Raw genomic sequence first — 19,257 nt, forward strand, 5'->3', positions numbered from 1 at the left:
TGGGATGACAGGCTGTAAGCCTATTTCAGTTCCTTTGGAACAGAATGTGAAGTTGAGCACAGATGCAGGTGAGCTTTTGGAAGACCCTACTATGTACAGACGCATAGTAGGAAGTTTGATTTATATGACTATTACCAGGCCAGATCTAAGCTATGCTGTTGGATTGGTAAGTCAGTTTATGCAAGCTCCAAGGAAACCGCATTTGGATGCGGCTAGACGCATACTCAGGTATGTGAAGTCCACATTGCAGTATGGACTATTTTATGAGGCTGGGGTTCAGATACAGTTGCATGGATACACTGATGCTGATTGGGCTGGTAGTATTTTTGATAGACGATCTACCAGTGGATATGTGTTCTCTTTTGGGAGTGCTGCAGTCACTTGGAGCAGCAAGAAACAGCCTACAGTTGCCTTGTCGAGCACAGAGGCTGAGTACAGGGGTGCAGCAATGGCTGCATGTGAGGTAGCTTGGTTGCATAAGCTACTCTATGATATGCATCAGTCTACGGATGGCCCAGTTGTCATTTATTGTGACAACATGAGCAGCATACACTTGGCAAATAACCTAGTCTATCATGCTAGAACAAAGCACATTGAGGTGCATTATCACTATGTGCGGGAGAAGGTTTTACTAGGTCTTATTGATCTAGTTTATGTCAGCATAGAGGATCAGGTAGCTGATTTATTCACGAAAGCATTGGGCGCAGAGAAGCTGCGCAAGTTCAGAGACCTGCTTGGTGTGCAGGAATTGGGATTGAGCTCGAGGGGGAGTGTTGAGATATCGAGCTCCACTCGCGACATGCCAGGGTGACCGTTGTGCATTTATGTCACCGACTTGTTATAGCTGCAGATGTGGTTGGTACACCGCCCACGAATAATAGCTGGATGACAGCTATCCTTATCTACTCTAGTTTGTGGCTCAGTTAGTATGCCACCTTAGTTAGTTGAGTTTGGTTTGAGACCCACATATAGGGTTCTTCTATTTCTTTGTACTTGAGTTCTTTTGGCTTTCACAACTAAGAAGAGGAAAACTGTTTTCAGCCTCCACCTTTGTGTGTATTCCCCCATTGTGTATGTGAGAAAGTTGCAAGTGAGACTCCTTCCCTCTCTCCCACTATCTTCACAATTCTAGCCTCCATCCCCTTTTCAGTGGTTTTGTTTGTGAACAAATGGGTAAATGCCAAATGGTGATCATGCAATGGTTAATGGTTGTGATATATGCTTTGTGAGCTGTAAATAAGTGCTGAAGTGATTAAAGGTTTAGTTCCATTGCCCTCTGAGTGATTAGAGGCCGGTTTCATTGGTTCCGTTGCCGGGACACCACACACTCTTTCTCAAGAGGTGGGCCTTGGTAGTTTGGTGGAAGGATATCTTTGCTGCACTTTTTTACAGCTGAATATTACAACCATAAACATGGTGAGTACCCATGAGCAAGAGAGCTCCACAACTCCTCAAAGGAGAAGGCAGGAAAACCTTAATGATCCAGCTAGTGTACAGCTGCAGAGAGCACAACAAATGCCTTTTGAGCAGGCCACACATGAAGCTAGAACTGAGCTCAACGGTGATACTAGTTCTAGCAGTGAGTCAGACGATGCTACTATGTTGAATGCACAGCTTGCAAGTGCAGTGAGACTGCTTTGACTCAGCTGGCTCAAAATTTGGCTCAGATTGTGCAAACAAATGCCAAGAAGAAGAAGAAATCAACAAAGCACAAGCACGGAAAGAGTGAGTACACACATGCATCAGCTTCTCATGGCGGACCGCACACTCATGCATCAGTTTCCCATGAGGGACAGCCATCAAAAATGACTCAGAAAGTGACTTCCAAGAGAGAGGGATCACCCAAAAGAGCACTTGAGAAAGAGGTACAAAAAGTACAGCCAGTGCAACAGTATGAGCAGCCAGCACAAGGCCTTGGTTTGGGTACTTTTGCTACTCAAAATAATAATGTGCAGTCCATAAATGTGGCTCAACCACCTCAGCCATATTTGAGGCAGCAACCTGAATATTTTGATACAGATTCTATCTTTGATGCTATGTTGATTTCACCGCCAATTGGGCATAGAAAGCAAGCCATGTAGGACAATGTGGGAATGCAGCCAGGCATGCAAGCCACAACATATGCTCCCATGCCTAATGTTCAGCCAAGCATGGCTCTCCCTAGTGAAGGGAATGCTGCAAATATACAGCCATCTTTGGGACAACCAATATCAAATGTATATAAAGAATTTAAGGATGGTGGTTCTCATGTCAAGTTTGATACATATAATGGAGTACAAGATAGGTACAAAGCCCTCACATTCCTTCAATAGTTTGATGCTGCATTTCTTGGGGGTTTGTTTACAGAAGCATCCAAGATGAGGAAGGTCGCCACATTTTTGAAAGGCAATGCACTTAAGTGGTACACCAACCTTATGCTTCATGGAGATGCACCTGCTACTTGGTTGGAATTTAAGCAAGTGTTCTCTTCTACTTGGCTTACTTCAACTTTTAAAGTTGAAGTACTTTCACACTGGCATGACTTGTCATACAAACTTTGCAAGAATCTTGATGATTACACCCAAAGGTTTTGGGATGTTTTGCTGCCATTGAGCTCTTACAGACATGTTTCTTTGAAAGAGCAAATAGAGAGGTACTGTTGTGGATTGCCTAGTGAGCTACGTGATTATTGCATCAAAACCAAGGTGGGTTCTATAACTCAATTAATTGAGAATGCAAGGACAGCATATGCATGGATGCAGGAGAAGAATTTGGGCTTTATGGACAGCAAGAAAGAAGACAACAAACGGGCTGCCAAACACCAGGATAACGACATCAAATATGAAAATAAAAATTATGGCAAACGACCGTTTCAAAAGGGAGGAAAAGCCCAATTCAAAGCTGGTCAAAGGCGTGGACAGCCTAATAAACAGCCCCGTACCGTGAGTACACACATGCATCCGCTTCTCATGGCGGACCGCACACTCATGCATCAGTTTCCCATGAGGGACAGCCATCAAAAATGACTCAAAAAGTGACTTCCAAGAGAGAGAGATCACCCAAAAGAGCACTTGAGAAAGAGGTACAAAAAGTACAGTCAGTGCAACAGTATGAGCAGCCAGCACAAGGCCTTGGTTTGGGTACTTCTACTCCTCAAAATAATAATGTGCAGTCCATAAATGTGGCTCAACCACCTCAACCATATTTGAGGCAGCAACCTGAATATTTTGGTACAGATTCTATCTTTGATGCTATGTTGATTTCACCGCCAATTGGGCATAGAAAGCAAGCCATGTATGACAATGTGGGAATGCAGCCAGGCATGCAAGCCACATCATATGCTCCCATGCCTAATGTTCAGCCAAGCATGGCTCTCCCTAGTGAAGGGAATGCTGCAAATATACAGCCATCTTTGGGACAGCCAATATCAAATGTATATAAAGAATTTAAGGATGGTGGTTCTCATGTCAAGTTTGATACATATAATGGAGTACAAGACAGGTACAAAGCTCTCACATTCCTTCAACAGTTTGATGCTGCATTTCTTGGGGGTTTGTTTACAGAAGCATCCAAGATGAGAAAGGTCGCCACATTTTTGAAAGGCAATGCACTTAGTGGTATACCAACCTTATGCTTCATGGAGATGCACCTGCTACTTGGTTGGAATTTAAGCAAGTGTTCTCTTCTACTTGGCTTACTCCAACTTTTGAAGCTGAAGTACTTTCACATTGGCATGACTTGTCATACAAACTTTGCAAGAATCTTGATGATTACACCAAGAGGTTTTGGGATGTTTTGCTGCCATTGAGCTCTTACAGACATGTTTCTTTGAAAGAGCAAATAGAGAGGTACTGTTGTGGATTGCCTAGTGAGCTACGTGATTATTGCATCAAAACCAAGGTGGGTTCTATGACTCAATTAATTGAGAATGCAAGGACAGCATATGCATGGATGCAGGAGAAGAATTTGGGCTTTATGGATAGCAAGAAAGAAGACAACAAACGGGCTGCCAACACCAGGGTAAGGACATCAAATCTGAAAATAAAAATTATGGCAAACGACCGTTTCAAAAGGGAGGAAAACCCCAATTCAAAGCTGGTCAAAGGCGTGGACAGCCTAATAAACAGCCCCGTACCAAGTTATCTGATGAAGAGAAAAAGTCACTCATGGAGCAAAACAAATGTTTTATATGCAAAGGAGAGGGACACGGCTCTTATGGTTGCCCATTCAAGAAAAGAGACAGGTCAGATGATGATAAGAATGGTGATAAACAGGCTGATCGGAAGGGCAAAAGGCCTAAACCTTCCGCAGGACTTCTTCCAGATGTGATTGGGAGTTTGCCACATGCACATGATGAAGAAGAAATGAAAAAGACTGAGATGTGCAGAGCATGGGGAAAAATCAGAAATCAGAATTGTTTGTTTTTCTTTGATTCTGGGGCAAAGGCGAATTTCATAACTCTTGATATGGCAAAAAGGCTTGGCATCAAGCCTGAGGAAATGGGGCCATCCGGCATGTGTGATATGGCCAACCCTGAACTCAACACACCCGTCACTCCTATCATTGGCAAGTTAAGGATGCATATCCAGGGATATCAGGATGTAGAGGACTTCTACATTATGCCTTTGCCAGAGTGTGATGCTTTGCTTGGGATGCCTTGGATGTACAGGGTGGGGGCTAATGTGCAGATGAGAAACAAGAAGATTTCTTTAACTCATAGAGGCAAAAATCATGTACTTGATGTAAAGTTGAAAGGGGAGTCCATCCCTGTAGTTTCATCTTCTTGTATTTCTAATGTAATAAAGCATCATATCTCAGCGTACTTGATTTTTGTCAAAGAGGACAGCCAACCACTTCAGGAAGGCTCTACTCTTTCTGCTTTAGATAGAGAAAGGGCTGCTTTTATTTCAGATTTTCAGGATTGTTTCTCAGATGCACTTCCTCAAGAATCACCTCCCAAGAGGCCCGAGGATCATCAAATTGATATAATTCCAAGAAGCTCACCGCCTAATATACCTCCCTATCATGTTAGTAAGACACAACAGGAAGAGATAATGTCACAAGTGAAGGAACTCTTGGAAAAGGAATTAATACAGCCAAGTAATTCTCCTTACTGTTCCCCTGTGTTGCTTGTGCAAAAGAAGGATGGCAGTTGGAGAATGTGTATTGATTATAGGGCTTTGAATAAAGTCACAATTAAGAACCGTTTTCCAATTCCACGCATTGATGATATATTGGATCGGTTGGAAGGTTCCTCAATGTTCAGTCGTATTGACCTTAAAAGTGGATACCATAAGATAAGGATACGGCCTGAAGATGTCTACAAGATTGCCTTCCGCACTTCATTTGGCTTATATGAGTTCCTTGTGATCCCTTTTGGTTTGACTAATGTACCTGCCACTTTCAATAGAATGATGGACAGAATTTTTAGAGCACACAGAAAGTTTGTGGGCACTTTCTTCGATGACATCATTGTGTTTTCTAAAAATGAGCACAGGAGCACAGGAAACATCTCACTATTGTGTTTCAAGAGTTGAAAAGACACAAGCTATTAGAAAAGTGAGTTCTTTATGCATGAGATTCATTTTCTCGGTCATATAGTGTCAAAGGATGGAGTCAAGATGGATCCTGCAAAAGTTGAGGCCATAAGGAGTTGGCCAATTTTGAAAAATCTACATGAAGTCAGAAGCTTTCTTGGGTTGTGTTCATACTATCAGAGGTTTATAAAGTACTTTGCAGAAATTGCTTCTCCCTTGCATGCTTTACAAAAGAAAGCTGTACCGTTTCGTTGGGGACCAAAGGAAAATGCAGCTTTTGAAGAGCTGAAGCAAAAGTTGTGTTCTGAACCCGTTATAATCTTGCCAGATCTTGCCAAACCCTTTGCTGTAACTTGTGATGCATGTGGGAACAGCATAGGAGGCACTTTGATGCAGGATGGCAGAGTGGTTGCATATGAGAGTAGAGTTCTCAAAGATGCTGAATTGTACTTGTAGACATACGAGAAGGAAATGTTAGCAGTGATACATGCTTTGACCACATGGAAACATTACCTTCTTGGAGCTGATTTTTATGTGCAGACAGATCATCAGTCACTTAGATATTTTCTCACGCAGAGAAAATTATCTGAAAAGCACATGAGATGGCCTAACTTCCTCTCAATGTTTCATTTTCAAATTGTACATGTGCCGGGTAACAAAAATGTCGTGGCTGATGCACTTTCCAGGAAACCACAGCCTAAAGCAATCTCCAAGAAACCCAGTGTTTCAGTAGTGAGCATTGCTTACAACGATGTATTAGATGTGATGAAAAATCAATATGTTAATGATGCTGATTTTTCAACTATTTATGATCAGCTTTCTGATGGTCAAAGGCATGATCACTATATGTTGAAAGAGGGTTTCATTTTGATGCATGGACGACTCTGTGTCACTGATCAGATGCGACAGAAAGTCATAATGGAAAGTCATGCTCCTCCATATGCAGGACATAGGGGAATTACAACAACAATTACAGCAGTGGAGCAATACTTTTATTGGCCATCTTTGAGGAAAGATGTGGAAGAATATGTGAGAACATGCATGGTTTGTCAGAAAGTAAAGTTTGACAGGCAGAAGGCACCTGGGTTGTTACACCCTTTGCCAATTCCGGATAGACCATGGCAAAGCATAGCTATGGATTTTGTGTTTGATCTTCCACGTACTCCTACTGGACATGATGGATTGTGGACAATAATTTGCAGGTTTAGCAAACAAGCCCACTTTGTGCCAGTAAGAAAGAAAATTACAGCAGATCAAATGGCCAAATTGTTTTTGCAGCATGTCTTCAAGTATCATGGGATGCCTGAATCCATAATCAGTGATAGAGATCCGAGGATGACCAGCCTCTTTTGGAGAGGGCTGTTTGAAAATATGGGCACTACGCTGAATTTTTTGTCATCTTTTCACCCTTAGTCTGATGGAGAATTGGAGCAGGAAAACTCTACCATCTTGGATATGTTTAAATGCTATGTCTCAGACCACAAAAGCAAATGGGAGCATTATTTGCCTTTGCTGGAATATGCTTACAATAATACGGTACACACATCCACAGGTAAAGCACCTTTTGAAATAGTGGAAGGTGGCTTAATAATGTGTAATTAAACGCGGCATGGTGCTTAGCACAAAAGCGTAAGTAATCCCTAGGCGCAAAGGCATTCCAAGGAATTAAAAGAGTGGTTGTTGGGAAATGATGATGTGGCATTTTTAATGGGCCCCCTAGAGGACCATGTACCTTCAGTGGCCCCCCTAAGAGTTCCAGGTGGCTCTAGTGCCTTCTACATGCTCCTTTGCCATTCCTGGACCTTCCTGGGCCTTCTAAACTTCACGTGTGGTTTTCTCTCTCATCTTCTCCCTTTGTTGAGATTTTGGACTGGTTTTTTAGCCTCCTTCAGCTGAATTCTGTTTTTCTTCATAACTCCTCACTTGTTTGGATTCCTCGACTTCCGTTTGGCTCGATGGCTTCCCCTCTGCCTCCCCTTTGTAGTGATATGCTTTTCCCTCTGTGCGTTTGGTAGAACGGGCAGAACTGAGCACTTCTTTTGCTGGTCGAATTTGCAAAAGTGACTTTTTCTGGACCTTTTTGCTTCTACCACCTCCTGGGCCTCTCCTCTTGCAAAGCTACAGCTTTCTGTTGAATTTCGAGTGGTCCCACGGCTGGTTGACTGATTTTTCTCAGTTTTGGAGGACTTTCCGATGATGAAACTTCTCCAAAACCTTCTCAATGCATTCCTATCTGAAGCACGCTTCTTTTGAGCCCAAGAACTCCCATTTCTTCGTGACAGAAGTGTTTCTTTTCGCATTTTTCAGTGGAATTCTTGCTGGTCGGCTCTTGTAAATGCTCTTGCTTCATGCCTTTGCACTCCTCTTTGGCTGAGAATGCAATTGGGCATTGGCTACTATGTCCTCTTGGCGATTGAGGACTTGGTTCGAGTTTTCACGGCTTGGTGAGTTGTGATTTTGCTGCTGCAATTTCTTTTTTCCATAAGCTATTGGTTGGCCTCGTGTGCCGCCTCTTTCTTGGCTCACAGGTGCCCAGGCAGTGCTACATGAGTCATTCTTTGGTTGGGTACTTTGCTGATTTTATTTTGGAGCTTTGAAAAGCTTTGTGAATGCCATCTGGAAACCACTCAAAGAGAGTGCAGCTGGGGTACAGTGTATTTGCATCTCGACAGCCAATGGAATTGCACTCGGAAAAGAGAATGCCTTTGGGTTGAGCCTATGGGTTAAGTGCACTTATGTGATGGTGTTCTATGCTTGAAAGCCTTGCGAAGGCTTAGTGAATTGGGGCTGCGTGCTCAGTTGCAAGGAAGGTCTCCCAAATGCAACTTGTAATCATTTCACTGTGAAATCTAAAGAAATACCGAAAGGGGCGCCACGGTGTTTGGGGCCAATCGGGTGTACTTGTCCATGTTTGTTGAGCAGGGGCATTCTAGCCTCCATCCCTTTTTTAGTGGTTTTGTTTGTGAACAAATGGGTAAATGCCAAATGGTGATCATGCAATGGTTAATGGTTGTGATATATGCTTTGTGAGCTGTAAATAAGTGCTGAAGTGATTAAAGGTTTAGTTCCACTGCCCTCTGAGTGATTAGAGGCCGGTTTCATTCTCCCATCAGGTTCTTGCAGTGGGACCCAGAGGAGTGGGAATAGATTGATGAAGGGCACCGAGAGAAGAGCATCCCCTTCTTTCATTACACAAGTTAGAAAGGACAGGCGATTTCAGCTTAGCAGTAGAGGTTGGAGGCCCTCCAGAGCTCCTCATTGGGATAGTTTTCATATTTCTGTAGAGGTGCAAAAAAACTTTTGGAGGAGGCTCTAGAAATCCCTCAGAAATAGAAAGATCACTCTCTTCTTTTGGCTTTCTATTCGTGGAGGGATTGCAGTGAACTTGTGGAGATCCAGGTTCGGGGCTGACCCTACTTGTCCTCGATGCCACGCAGCAGTTGAGTTAGTTCAACGTTGCCTTTGGGAGTGCAGACAGTCGAGAACGAGATCTAGAAGGGTGTTGCCACGATCATTTGCATATTTCATAGAGCACCCTTCTTCATGACTTGGGGATCAGTGGCATGGTTATCTCTTACTGGACCTCAGGTGTTTTTCGAGGGACAGGACTCAGACTCATCCTTCATTATACGACGAATGCTCTCTCTAAGATGTTCCTTTCACTCCTTTCAGAGCTGCTCATGCCGCGGTAGACACATCTTGGGAGATTCTGGCTAGCATTGCAGCATGGCATATTTGGAGGGCTAGATGTACGGAGGCGATGGAGGGTTCACAGGTCCACCCGTCCTAGTCTATGGCCAGTATATGGACTGATACTATACACACACTGATGGCCATCTGGGTGAGCATGTAGGGATCCTATAGAGCAGCTACACCTAGGAGAGATACCTTTTTCAGAGTTTGGAGAGGATCTCCTTTCTTCTCTAAGACTATTTCAGGGTTGAGGTGGCATTTTCAGCCTCCACCTTGGATTTTTGTTAGCTCTTTTTGAGCTGTTTTTTCTTTCATGCATGTCATGATGTACTCCCGCATTTGAGCTTGCTCTTGAGGCTTTCATTCATACTTAATGAAGTCATCTTTTTTGAAAAAAAAAGATTTGGGATCAGATTACCGCAGCCCTGCAAGGCACTTGGGACTCGGGTGAGATGCCAGAATCACTTACAAAGGGTCTCATTCATCTTATCCCAAAAAGGGGTTGCAGAAATTTAGTGTCTTAGTGGAGACCTATTACTCTGTTGGGCACTATGTACAAGATTTTGGCGAAAGCAATTAACCTACGTTTGTAGCCCTTCCTTCTTGATCTTATACATGATACGTAGGTGGGCTTTGTGCATGGCAAAAGAATCTTTGATAGCATCTTCTCATTCTGGGAGGCTAGCCCACAGGTTCTTATTGGTGGAGTTAGGGGAGATAGGTTTCAGATTACTAGATCAGTTCGGCAGGGATGCCCATTAACATCTTCTCATTCTGGGAGGCTAGCCCACAGCCAGGTTCTTATTGGTGGAGTCAGGGGAGATAGGTTTCAAATTACTAGATCAGTCCGGCAGGGATGCCCATTAGCCCCCTTTCTCTTTTTATTTGTGGTTGAAGCTATGAGCATTAATATTAGAGCTCAAGTTGATATTATTGGACTGAGGTTGCCGTTGAGGCAAGAGGCGTTGTTGTTGGATAGTGAGTTGGTAGATGACACGGCGGTTTTCTTAGATGCCACACCGCAAATACTCACCTCTTCAGGACAGCTCTGGATTTGTTTTGCACTGCAACAGGGGCTCATATTAACTGGAACAAATCCAATGGCTTTTGGATTTGTGATGAGGACACTCCAGATTGGGGGACAGACATTGGGTTTACTTGGATTTAGAGGGGTGTCTCCATCAGGTATCTAGGATGCCAGGTTGGGGTGGGTATCTCTCCAGCACAATAGTTCGCTCCAGTGTTGGAGAGCATCAGGAGGAAACTCCTTTTTTGGAGTTATACCAGACTTGACCTTACATCCAGAGTAGTGGTTGTGAACCAAGTGTTGTTGGCTACTGCCTGGTTCGTTTGTTCATGTTGGTGCCGATCTAGAGAGTGTATCACTCAGCTCAAGAGACCCATCATGAATTTTTTATGAAATAGATTAGATGGCACTAGGCTTGGGAGGCTCTCATTCTCCCCATGGGGGAAGGGGGTCTCAATATTATTGATCTGGACTTGTAGTGTATGTCCTTGCACTGTAAGATGGTGGTGAGAGGATTGATGCCTGGACAGGAGCCTTGGAAAGACTTTTTCTTACGGAGCATTCAGTCCTGTACACCTTCTCTTGGGGGAGATTGGATGGACAGCTCGAGATGGACATTTACTTCAGCCCATCTCAGATCTCCTCCCTCCCCTCTTTGAAAGCTTGGGACAGCTTCAAAGGCACTCTTTGAAGAATTCCACCCTCCTCTTGCGAAGAGATAGACAGGCAGCGTGTCATGTGGAATGATTGTATATTGGATGAGCATGGCAGATCACTAGGAGTGCCACATTATATGTAGTCATCTGGATGGGAGAGGGGACCTGCCTCCACTGTGGGGGCCTGGAAAGCATCCAGGAAGCTTCCACACGATCAGATACTCTTATCAGTCAGCCACCTCAGAGGGAATGCAGTTAGGATTCAGCAGATAGATGCAACCATACCAAGGGAGTAGCTGGAATACATATGACATGCCGATCACATAGTCCACTTGGTTGGGTGCTTTCATGAGGATGGGTATTCCTCTGCAGGTTATAGCCATGGGGGATGCATGAGAGGATGCCCTTGTTTCTTAGGTTCAGTCAGGAGGCAGGCTTTATAGATCTTCAGAGGATATTCTTTTTGGGGTTGCCTTTCAGCCGGTTAGGATCGCAGGTTATTTTGAGTGGGAGAAGGAATCACAATGGTATCTTGATCCTAACACCATTCTTCCGACACTTGGGTCTTGGAGACTCTGGTTATATGGTGGTTCCCCCATTAGGTCCTTGCAATGGGACCTTGGGGAGTGGATTGATGAAGGGCACCCAGTAAAGAGCATCCCCTTCTTTCGTTACACAGTCAGAAATGCCAGGAGATTCCAGCTCAGCAGTAGAGGTTGGAGGCCCTCCAGAGCTCATAATTGGGATAGTTTTAGATTTCTGCAAATGTGCAGAAAAACTTTTGGAGAAGGCTCTGGAAATATCTTAGGAATAGAAAAATCACTCTTTTCTTTTGGCTTTCTATTCACACGAGGAATTGCTGTGAACCCATGGAGATCCAGGTTTGGGGCTGACCCTACATGTCTTCGATGCCACACAATAGTTGAGTCACTTTAGCACTGCCTTTGGGAGTGCAGACATGCGAGGATGATTTGGAAGGGTGCTGCTAGAATACTCTGCTTATTTCATAGAGCACCCTTCTTTATGACCCGGGGATCAGTTGCATGGTTGTCTCTTACTGGTCATCAGGTGTTTTTCAAGGGACATGGCTCAGACTCAATCTTCTTTCTACGATGCCATGTTGTGCAGTCATGTTTTCTCTAGGATGTTCCTTTCACTCCTTTCAGAGCGGCCCATGCCTCCGTAGACACATCTTGGGAGATTCTAGCTAGTATTTCAGCTTAGCATATTTGGAGGGCCAAATGCACGGAGGCGATGGAGAGTTCTCAGATTCACCCTTCCCAGACTATGGCCAGAATATGGACTGATACTATACAGACTTTGATGGCCATATGGATGAGCATGCAGGATATTTGAGAGCAGCTACCGCTAGGAGGGATTTTTTTTTCAAAGTTTGAAGAGGATCTCCTTTCTTCTCTGAGTCTCCACCCTAGATTTTTGCTAGCTCTTTCTGAGCTGGTTTGTTTTTTCATGCATGTCATGACGTACTTCTGCATTTGAGCTTGCTCTTGTGGCTTTCGTTCATACTTAATGAAGTAATCTTTTAAAACCGATAATCATAACGATACCGATACATAGAGAGAATTCTCTGAGCTCATGGCAAGGGTAGAGAGTATTGGAAACGGGCAAGTCAACCCTTTAGTATTGGAATATGAAAAAAGCAATAATCATAATGATACCGATACATAGAGAGAATTCTCTGAGCTCATGGCAAGGGTAGAGAGTATTGGCAGGTCAACCAATGACATAATCATAACGATACCGATACATAGAGAGAATTATCTGAGCTCATGGCAAGGGTAGAGAGTATTGGAAACAGGCAGGCCAACCCTTGAGTTGACCACTGAAGTCAATGTTACCATTGACTGTCGTGTAGCTAGAAGCCTTGAAGAGCTCATTGCAACCTTTACACCCGTGTAGGTTTTGTCCCGATCTGAGTCCGTATGAGAAAGTTATGGCAGAAACCGTCCGTCGAGATATCGAGCCCGGAATGTCTTCTATGCCGTGTCTTGCACCCCGGCACCGTCTTGGCCGTTCACCCACACCCCCTCACTTTAATGGACGCTCAGCCCCAACCCGTGTGTGAGAGTTCTAGCACAAGATCATCGAGAGAGAGTTGGAAATAGAAAGAATGATTGTATTACAAAATGGTAGAGCTCACGCGTCGGTCTCGATGGTATGGTTGAGGACACTACCTCCCATATATTAGTCATTGGCCGCTAGGCATGGTTGCATGCTCCGACTACCTAGACACTCTTGTGGTGGCGGAGTGGTTAATCAACATTAGGAGAATGCCACCACACGAGGTTGGCGGACGGTGGAACAAAAACTTCAATGGGCAGAACTCACACCGCAGAGGTGGGGTAGTGGCGAGGCCAGCAGGCGGCAGCCTTGCAAATAATGGAAATGGCTCAAATTTCAGATCAACTTCTACAAGCAATGGGAATGGGTGTAAGATAACATGCAATAGGAGTGGCAGTTCGGCGTTTGTTATAAGGGCACCCAAGGCCGGATGTTTCGAGTGTGGAAAGGATCAAGGGAGGATATTTCAAGTGTGGAAAGATCACTATGCTCATGACTGTCCGAGGAAAGATGAGTTTAGTAAGTCATCACGGATGATTGCTATGAAGGCTAAACAGGATTACAATACAAGGTTTGATGTAGAAGAGGACCTAGAGAACATCATGTTTGTTGTGTTCCCTTGACTCACCTCATATACTTGCACGTGTGAATACGATACATTGCGCGGTGGCCGCGGTGCCAAAGCCTCCGAAAATGCAGGTGCAGAAAAAGCAAGTGCAGGAGCCACATGTACTCCAGGTTCCAGAGATTGGAGCCGTAAAATCCGAAAAGCCCAACGTATGCGAAGCCCAGTAGTGACGCCATGTCGGACGATGAACCAATGAAAGAGTCAGTCTCCCTCAATGAAGGGTCTTTTGAGCGCTAATCCAGGAAACGAGGGTGTAAAGGCTCGCGTTCTCGCAGGACGACCCTTGGATAATCTCGCACAATGGGATTGACTATGTTGTTGACTCAAGTAAACAAACAGAACAGCTCGTCGAAGGTAACAGGTGGTACCACAAAGCTGCACAAAAGGTGTAATCTAGCTTAGTGGGGGTGCTAGGTTAGCAGATGAGCCGTAGCCGGGAGACCAACAGGTCTATAGGACAGCAAAAAACCAGTTAATACATCCGTTTCGGGAGGGCACAAGGCAGCTCCCAAGGAGTGCATAAAGTGACTCCAAATTATTATAAAGTACCTACATTGTAGTCTGAAAATAAGACAATAAACCACCATGCATCAATTTAAGATCGAGGGTCTTTTGGTTTTGATTTAAATTCCTTGATGAGTGCCATGCCCTCATGATATACTGCCCATTTTACATCCTTCCTAGCAGACACACCTTGGCTAATTTTGCTGTCTTTTGGGTCACCTGAGCTTATGTGAATTCTTTCGCTATCCATATCTTGGTCCCTTTCAGCTTGTAGGATTGACGAAGAAGCTTGATTCATACATCCCGTGTGCTAAGTGTAATTACCACATGCCCGCTACAAATTTCTTTCGTCTTTGTCTTCTTCTGGCCATTCAATGCTAGGGGTGGCTGCCTTGATTTGTGCTAGAGTTGCATTGTAGTATCCTCCTCATTGAACCAGCCTATAGGAAGGCCTCCTATCCAGATCTTCCGTGCATTGTTATGCCTGGCTTCTTGCTCCGTAATTTTAGCCTGAATGTCAATATTATTACCTTTGTGTCAACCTCTACTCTCAATTCCTTCTTGATTGTTTGCACTTCTGTTTGAACAAGCTCCTTGATTGTTGAGACCAATTGGGGAGCTCCTTGATTGTTGAGACCAATTGGGGAGAAGTAACGATTACAGCTTGCTTTCCCAGTCTTGGATTTGGGCTGCTAAAACTGCCATATGTTATTTTAAATCTCGCACTTCTTGCTGCAAATACAAAATCTGCTCTTGGAGGGCAACGATGGGCCCATTGAGGCCCCCCATTGGTATGTCTGTGCATAGGCAGAGGGCATAGAGGCAGCAATGGTAGAGTATAGGAAATTTCTAGCTTGGGTTCAGGTCGCAAGAGATTTCGAGCCGGTTTGCTCCATTTTGGCCATAATATCTGGCACCCCTAGCTGAGGCTGACCTTTGGGGATGGGCTGGGGGTTCAGCCCAACTATGGAGGGAGTGGTTGCAGGTTGGCTGGGCTGGTGGAGAGAAGTGGGTGTTGAATTCATCCTCTACATATCTTAGTGGTATGGTGCTACGGAAAGATGAACTATGACTGGTGGAAAGCGATAATCCTCATCCACATGGATAACCTTGACTATCTGTTAAATAGCAAAGTAGTTTGGCTCTTGTATCACTTCAAGCTTAAGGCTAATAGACTTACTCATTTGCTGCTCTTTGCTTCTCAACTTATCTTCTTCTCACTCCTTGCTCTATGAATCTTACATTGTGCACTTGATTGGGATGAAAATGACATAAGCTTCATCACTCGAAAGGGTAACCAGGCATATATTTACTTCAAAGAAAAAAGCTCAAGGGTCAAGATCCTTAGACAAACCAACAAGCTGAAAGGTACTAGGATTTGGATATCTGAAGAGCTCACTATGACCCAACTCAAACAACGGGAAAATGAACTCATCAAAGTGAAAGAAGCAAGGAAGGAAGGTAAATGGGCGGTCTACTTAGATGGGCAAGCACTGATAAGAGATTTCAAACCTAAACCCAAAGACTCTGAGTCTTAAAATAATGTTATTCAGATCACTCTTACATAATACCTGAATGTAGTTGTTATGCTATTATAATAATCTGGGGCTGAGTTGTTGTACTCCCCCACAGACTCTCAGTCTCTAACTGATGCTGAAGTTTTTTGTTTTGTGTATTTTGTCCCATAGACCCGTGAGGTCTTCCAAGGACGTTGATATATATATATTTCTTTCTTTCTCAAGATTCATGACATGGCATCAAAGCGAAAGTCGGTCTTCTCTCTCCTCTAGTTAAAGTGATACCTCTTAGAGGCAGCAAGGGAGATCTTATAGGTTTGCTCTCAGAAGGCTTATTAGAGTGGCTGACGAGTGACTGTCTATCAGTCTACGAGGAGGTTCCTTTGTGTTGGTATGCTGGTTTGGAGTCTTTTTTGTTTCTATAGTAGCCAAAACTTCTGTATATGCTGCTGATAAAACCCGTAGCTGAATATAGAGCTCCATCTTCCGGTTCATTGGCAGTTGTTTAAGAGAGTGCCTTTCAGACTGCAAGGTTTCTTGCACTTTATGGTTCTTCTGGTGCAGACACTTTTGGTGATGCTCTAGCTCTCTATTATGCTGTGCGATGCATCTCTTCCTAGATGACCACAATTTTTCCTTTTTACAAAGGTTTAGCCAAAGTTTTTAGCTAAGGTTCTCATTTCTAACACGTGGCACTTTAATTCTTTGGCCTTAAGCCCATTTGCAAGGTTTTCTTTCTCAATTAACTGTGCTAGTAGAGCCATTTTTTTCCACAGAAGAGGAGAAGAGAAGCACATAAAGATGCTTTAATCTTTCCATTGTTTCTTGAGTCCATATGTACTTTGAGTTGTAAACCCATTGTGGTTAAAATTGTCACTTGGAAAAGGATAGACACTGCAGGGAAATCTAAAAGCCGGTAAGACCTCCTTGCCATGGCAAAAGAAACCATCTATGTGAATAATTTGATGGCATTTATTTTTACACATGGAATATTTCCACTCTTTACTTGCTCGTGTCAAAAGATGTGTGATCATTAGTAAAGGGAGCAAGACTCCTCAAGGCCAATGACAAAGACGACATCGACGATGATGAGAAGGTGCAGTCCATCATTATGCTTCACCTCACGAAGAACCTTGTGTTTGATCTCAGGATGGAAAAGGTAAATTATATGGAGCCAAAGGTAAAAACTCCAAAATTGCTTTGAAGAGCAAGTTTTACAGTTGTAGTCGGGTGAAGCCTTGGAGCTCATATTTCTAATCTCGAGAGTATTATGGCTCAACTTGCATCCATCAATTACAGAGTTGATGATAATAATGCAATTGCTGTCCTCCTCAACAGTATGCCAGCCGAATATGATTCTCTTGTCACTATCTTGAAGAATTTTCCATCATCAACACTTGAAGTGTACGTTGGTTTCTTCTTCCAGGAGGGCTGAAATACACCTGTTTATCTACATCAACATCCCCCCCAATCTCCGATTCTCAGGCCTTAGCTATGTCAACCAAGACTCAAATTCCTTGCACCTTTTGCAAGAAGAAGGGTACTAATAGAGTCAAGATGCTTTAAAAAGGATCCTCAAAAGAAGAAGTGTGGTAAGTCTTGGGAGATGGGTCATCTCACTCGTGAATGTACGAGTGGTAGCAACAAGGAGGCAAGTAACTTTGTGCAAGCCTCTTCATCAAAGCTACCTGATGGGCTTCTTTAGTTCAATATTTATGTAAAACCTCATGGTTTAACTCTCCTTGTAAAAATGGCTACCATTTATAAAGGCATCGTTGTATTCGGAGTCTATGAAATGTAGGGTATGGTAGAGTGGTCCAATGCATGCTAGCATTGAGGGGGCTATTGAAATCCTCTACCATGTAACATAACTTAGTGGTATAGTGTTAAGGAGACGTAAACATTGGTGGAAAGGGATAATCCTCATCCCCCAAGATCTCATAGTCATGTGGTGTTCTTTGCTTCTCACCTTATCTTTTTCTTCTCACTCCTTGTTCCATGCTGCTTCTGTTGTGTACTATCTAGGTTCATGACAGCAGGTTCGGCTGAGCAAAGAGAAGAGAAGTTGGCTGGACTGAGTGGAGAGGTGCAGCTGGAGTGGAGCAGAGGTGGGGAGTGCTACGCTGCACTGAGAGAGAGAGAGAGAGAGAGAGAGAGAAATTTTTTTTGGGGGGGGCGGGCATCATATTACCTTTTTTCTGATCAAAGATGAAACAAGAGAATTAATTGAGCAGATGTCTTCATTCATCTTGTATATCAACCTCCTTCGTGGATCCTTTTTCTGATGATGGAAGCTGTGGATACGCTTTGCTTTGGAAGCATATTTGAGAGTACTCACTGTCTCATTGAAATCCTGTTCCATAGAACATCAAGATAATTGGCTTCTTTTTGCCCCCAAAAGAAAGAAAGTGGAAGATTTATAAATGCTTGATAGCAACATCGAATGCAATGTTCAGGTCAAAGAGAGTACAGAAGGAAGGGGATGATGTAACAACGAGCCATCTTTTTGAATTTTCAAAATATAGGTGGGAGGAAAAGGAATTCATCAATGCAGGATAAAAGTATAAAAAGCAGTTCGGAGAAAAGATAGTAACAAATGGTTGCAAAGTACCTTCTCTGCTGGAGAGACATTGGCCACAAGAAAGGTGCTGCTGTCTCCTCCGAGAGATTCCTTAAGTAACCATGTGAGAGCAGAGTTACGGTATGAGACAAATGTGCTTCTTGATAAACTAAGAATCACCTGCATGGTTGCATTGTAACAAATTGCAACTGTCAGGCTTGATCTTCACTTCTACATCGAAACATTTGGTTTAATTGAGGTTTATGGGTGTGGAGTCCAATTTCAACTTGGTGGTTTCATTGGGATTGTTTTGAACAATGGAAATAAAACAATATTTGCATTTATCTTACACTATTTAGTTGAGAAAGAGATTTGTTGATGTATTTCAATTCATGCTGCCTCTTAATGGATACATTCTGCAATTTCTCACTGCCTGCATCTTCAGATAAGTTCTGTCACTACCTTAAAGCCAGATTTGAACTACATTCTCTTCACAAAAAGCATAGCTTAGATAAATAATAGCTTTGAAGTTAAAATAATATTTTGAATGAATAAGTTTGAGGTCTAGTTAAATGAATAAAACCGACCAGAAAAATTGGACAGAGGATGTGCATAGTATTGAAGATGCAAAATTGCTTATATCATGAAAAGTTCATAAGAAATTAGGCCTCCCTCCCAGCTACATCCAACACCTACACACTCTTCTATTCACCTCTCACCCCTTCCAGCTCCTAGGCTTCCAAAGATGACAGCCCCATCTCGTAAAAGTACAGCTTCACCATCCAATAGTCAGTGACAAACTCCAAAAGTGACAGTGGAGAAGATGGTTTCAAAAGGCCTTTGTGGAAGGGGAGGTCTTGCCAAATATCGCGGATATAGCACCCCAGGAGAAGCTCAGCACACTCATCACCAACACAGTCAAATTCAAGTCAAAGTTGGCCAAGCAGAGAAGCAAGAGCCCCTAAATTCCATCAAGGCAACGTCCATAGAGTGTGGTGCCGTCAACTTTTTTTTTCCCCAAAGAAAGGTAAATTCTATTAATGCTTTGAAGAAAAACCTTACAAATAGCTTCCA

The 19,257-nt window shown here is 43.4% G+C and overlaps 1 protein-coding gene across 1 annotated transcript in view; it reads right to left on the reverse strand.

The window, feature by feature from the left end:
* LOC147904381 (uncharacterized) overlaps window positions 1-19,257 on the reverse strand; it is a 43,297-nt gene that overhangs the window by 12,195 nt on the left and 11,845 nt on the right. The window contains exons 9-11 of the mRNA XM_087398224.1: window positions 18,534-18,616; window positions 18,235-18,363; window positions 17,815-17,976 (exon numbers count right to left, since the gene is read on the reverse strand). Coding sequence (XP_087254350.1) covers window positions 17,815-17,976; window positions 18,235-18,363; window positions 18,534-18,616 — 374 coding nt within the window. The remainder of the gene's footprint in view (window positions 1-17,814; window positions 17,977-18,234; window positions 18,364-18,533; window positions 18,617-19,257) is intronic.

Source organism: Dipteris shenzhenensis, chromosome 2 (assembly GCF_047967505.1).
Source record: "Dipteris shenzhenensis isolate YYH24624 ecotype China chromosome 2, Dip_SZ_1.0, whole genome shotgun sequence".
Taxonomy (NCBI): domain Eukaryota; kingdom Viridiplantae; phylum Streptophyta; class Polypodiopsida; order Gleicheniales; family Dipteridaceae; genus Dipteris; species Dipteris shenzhenensis.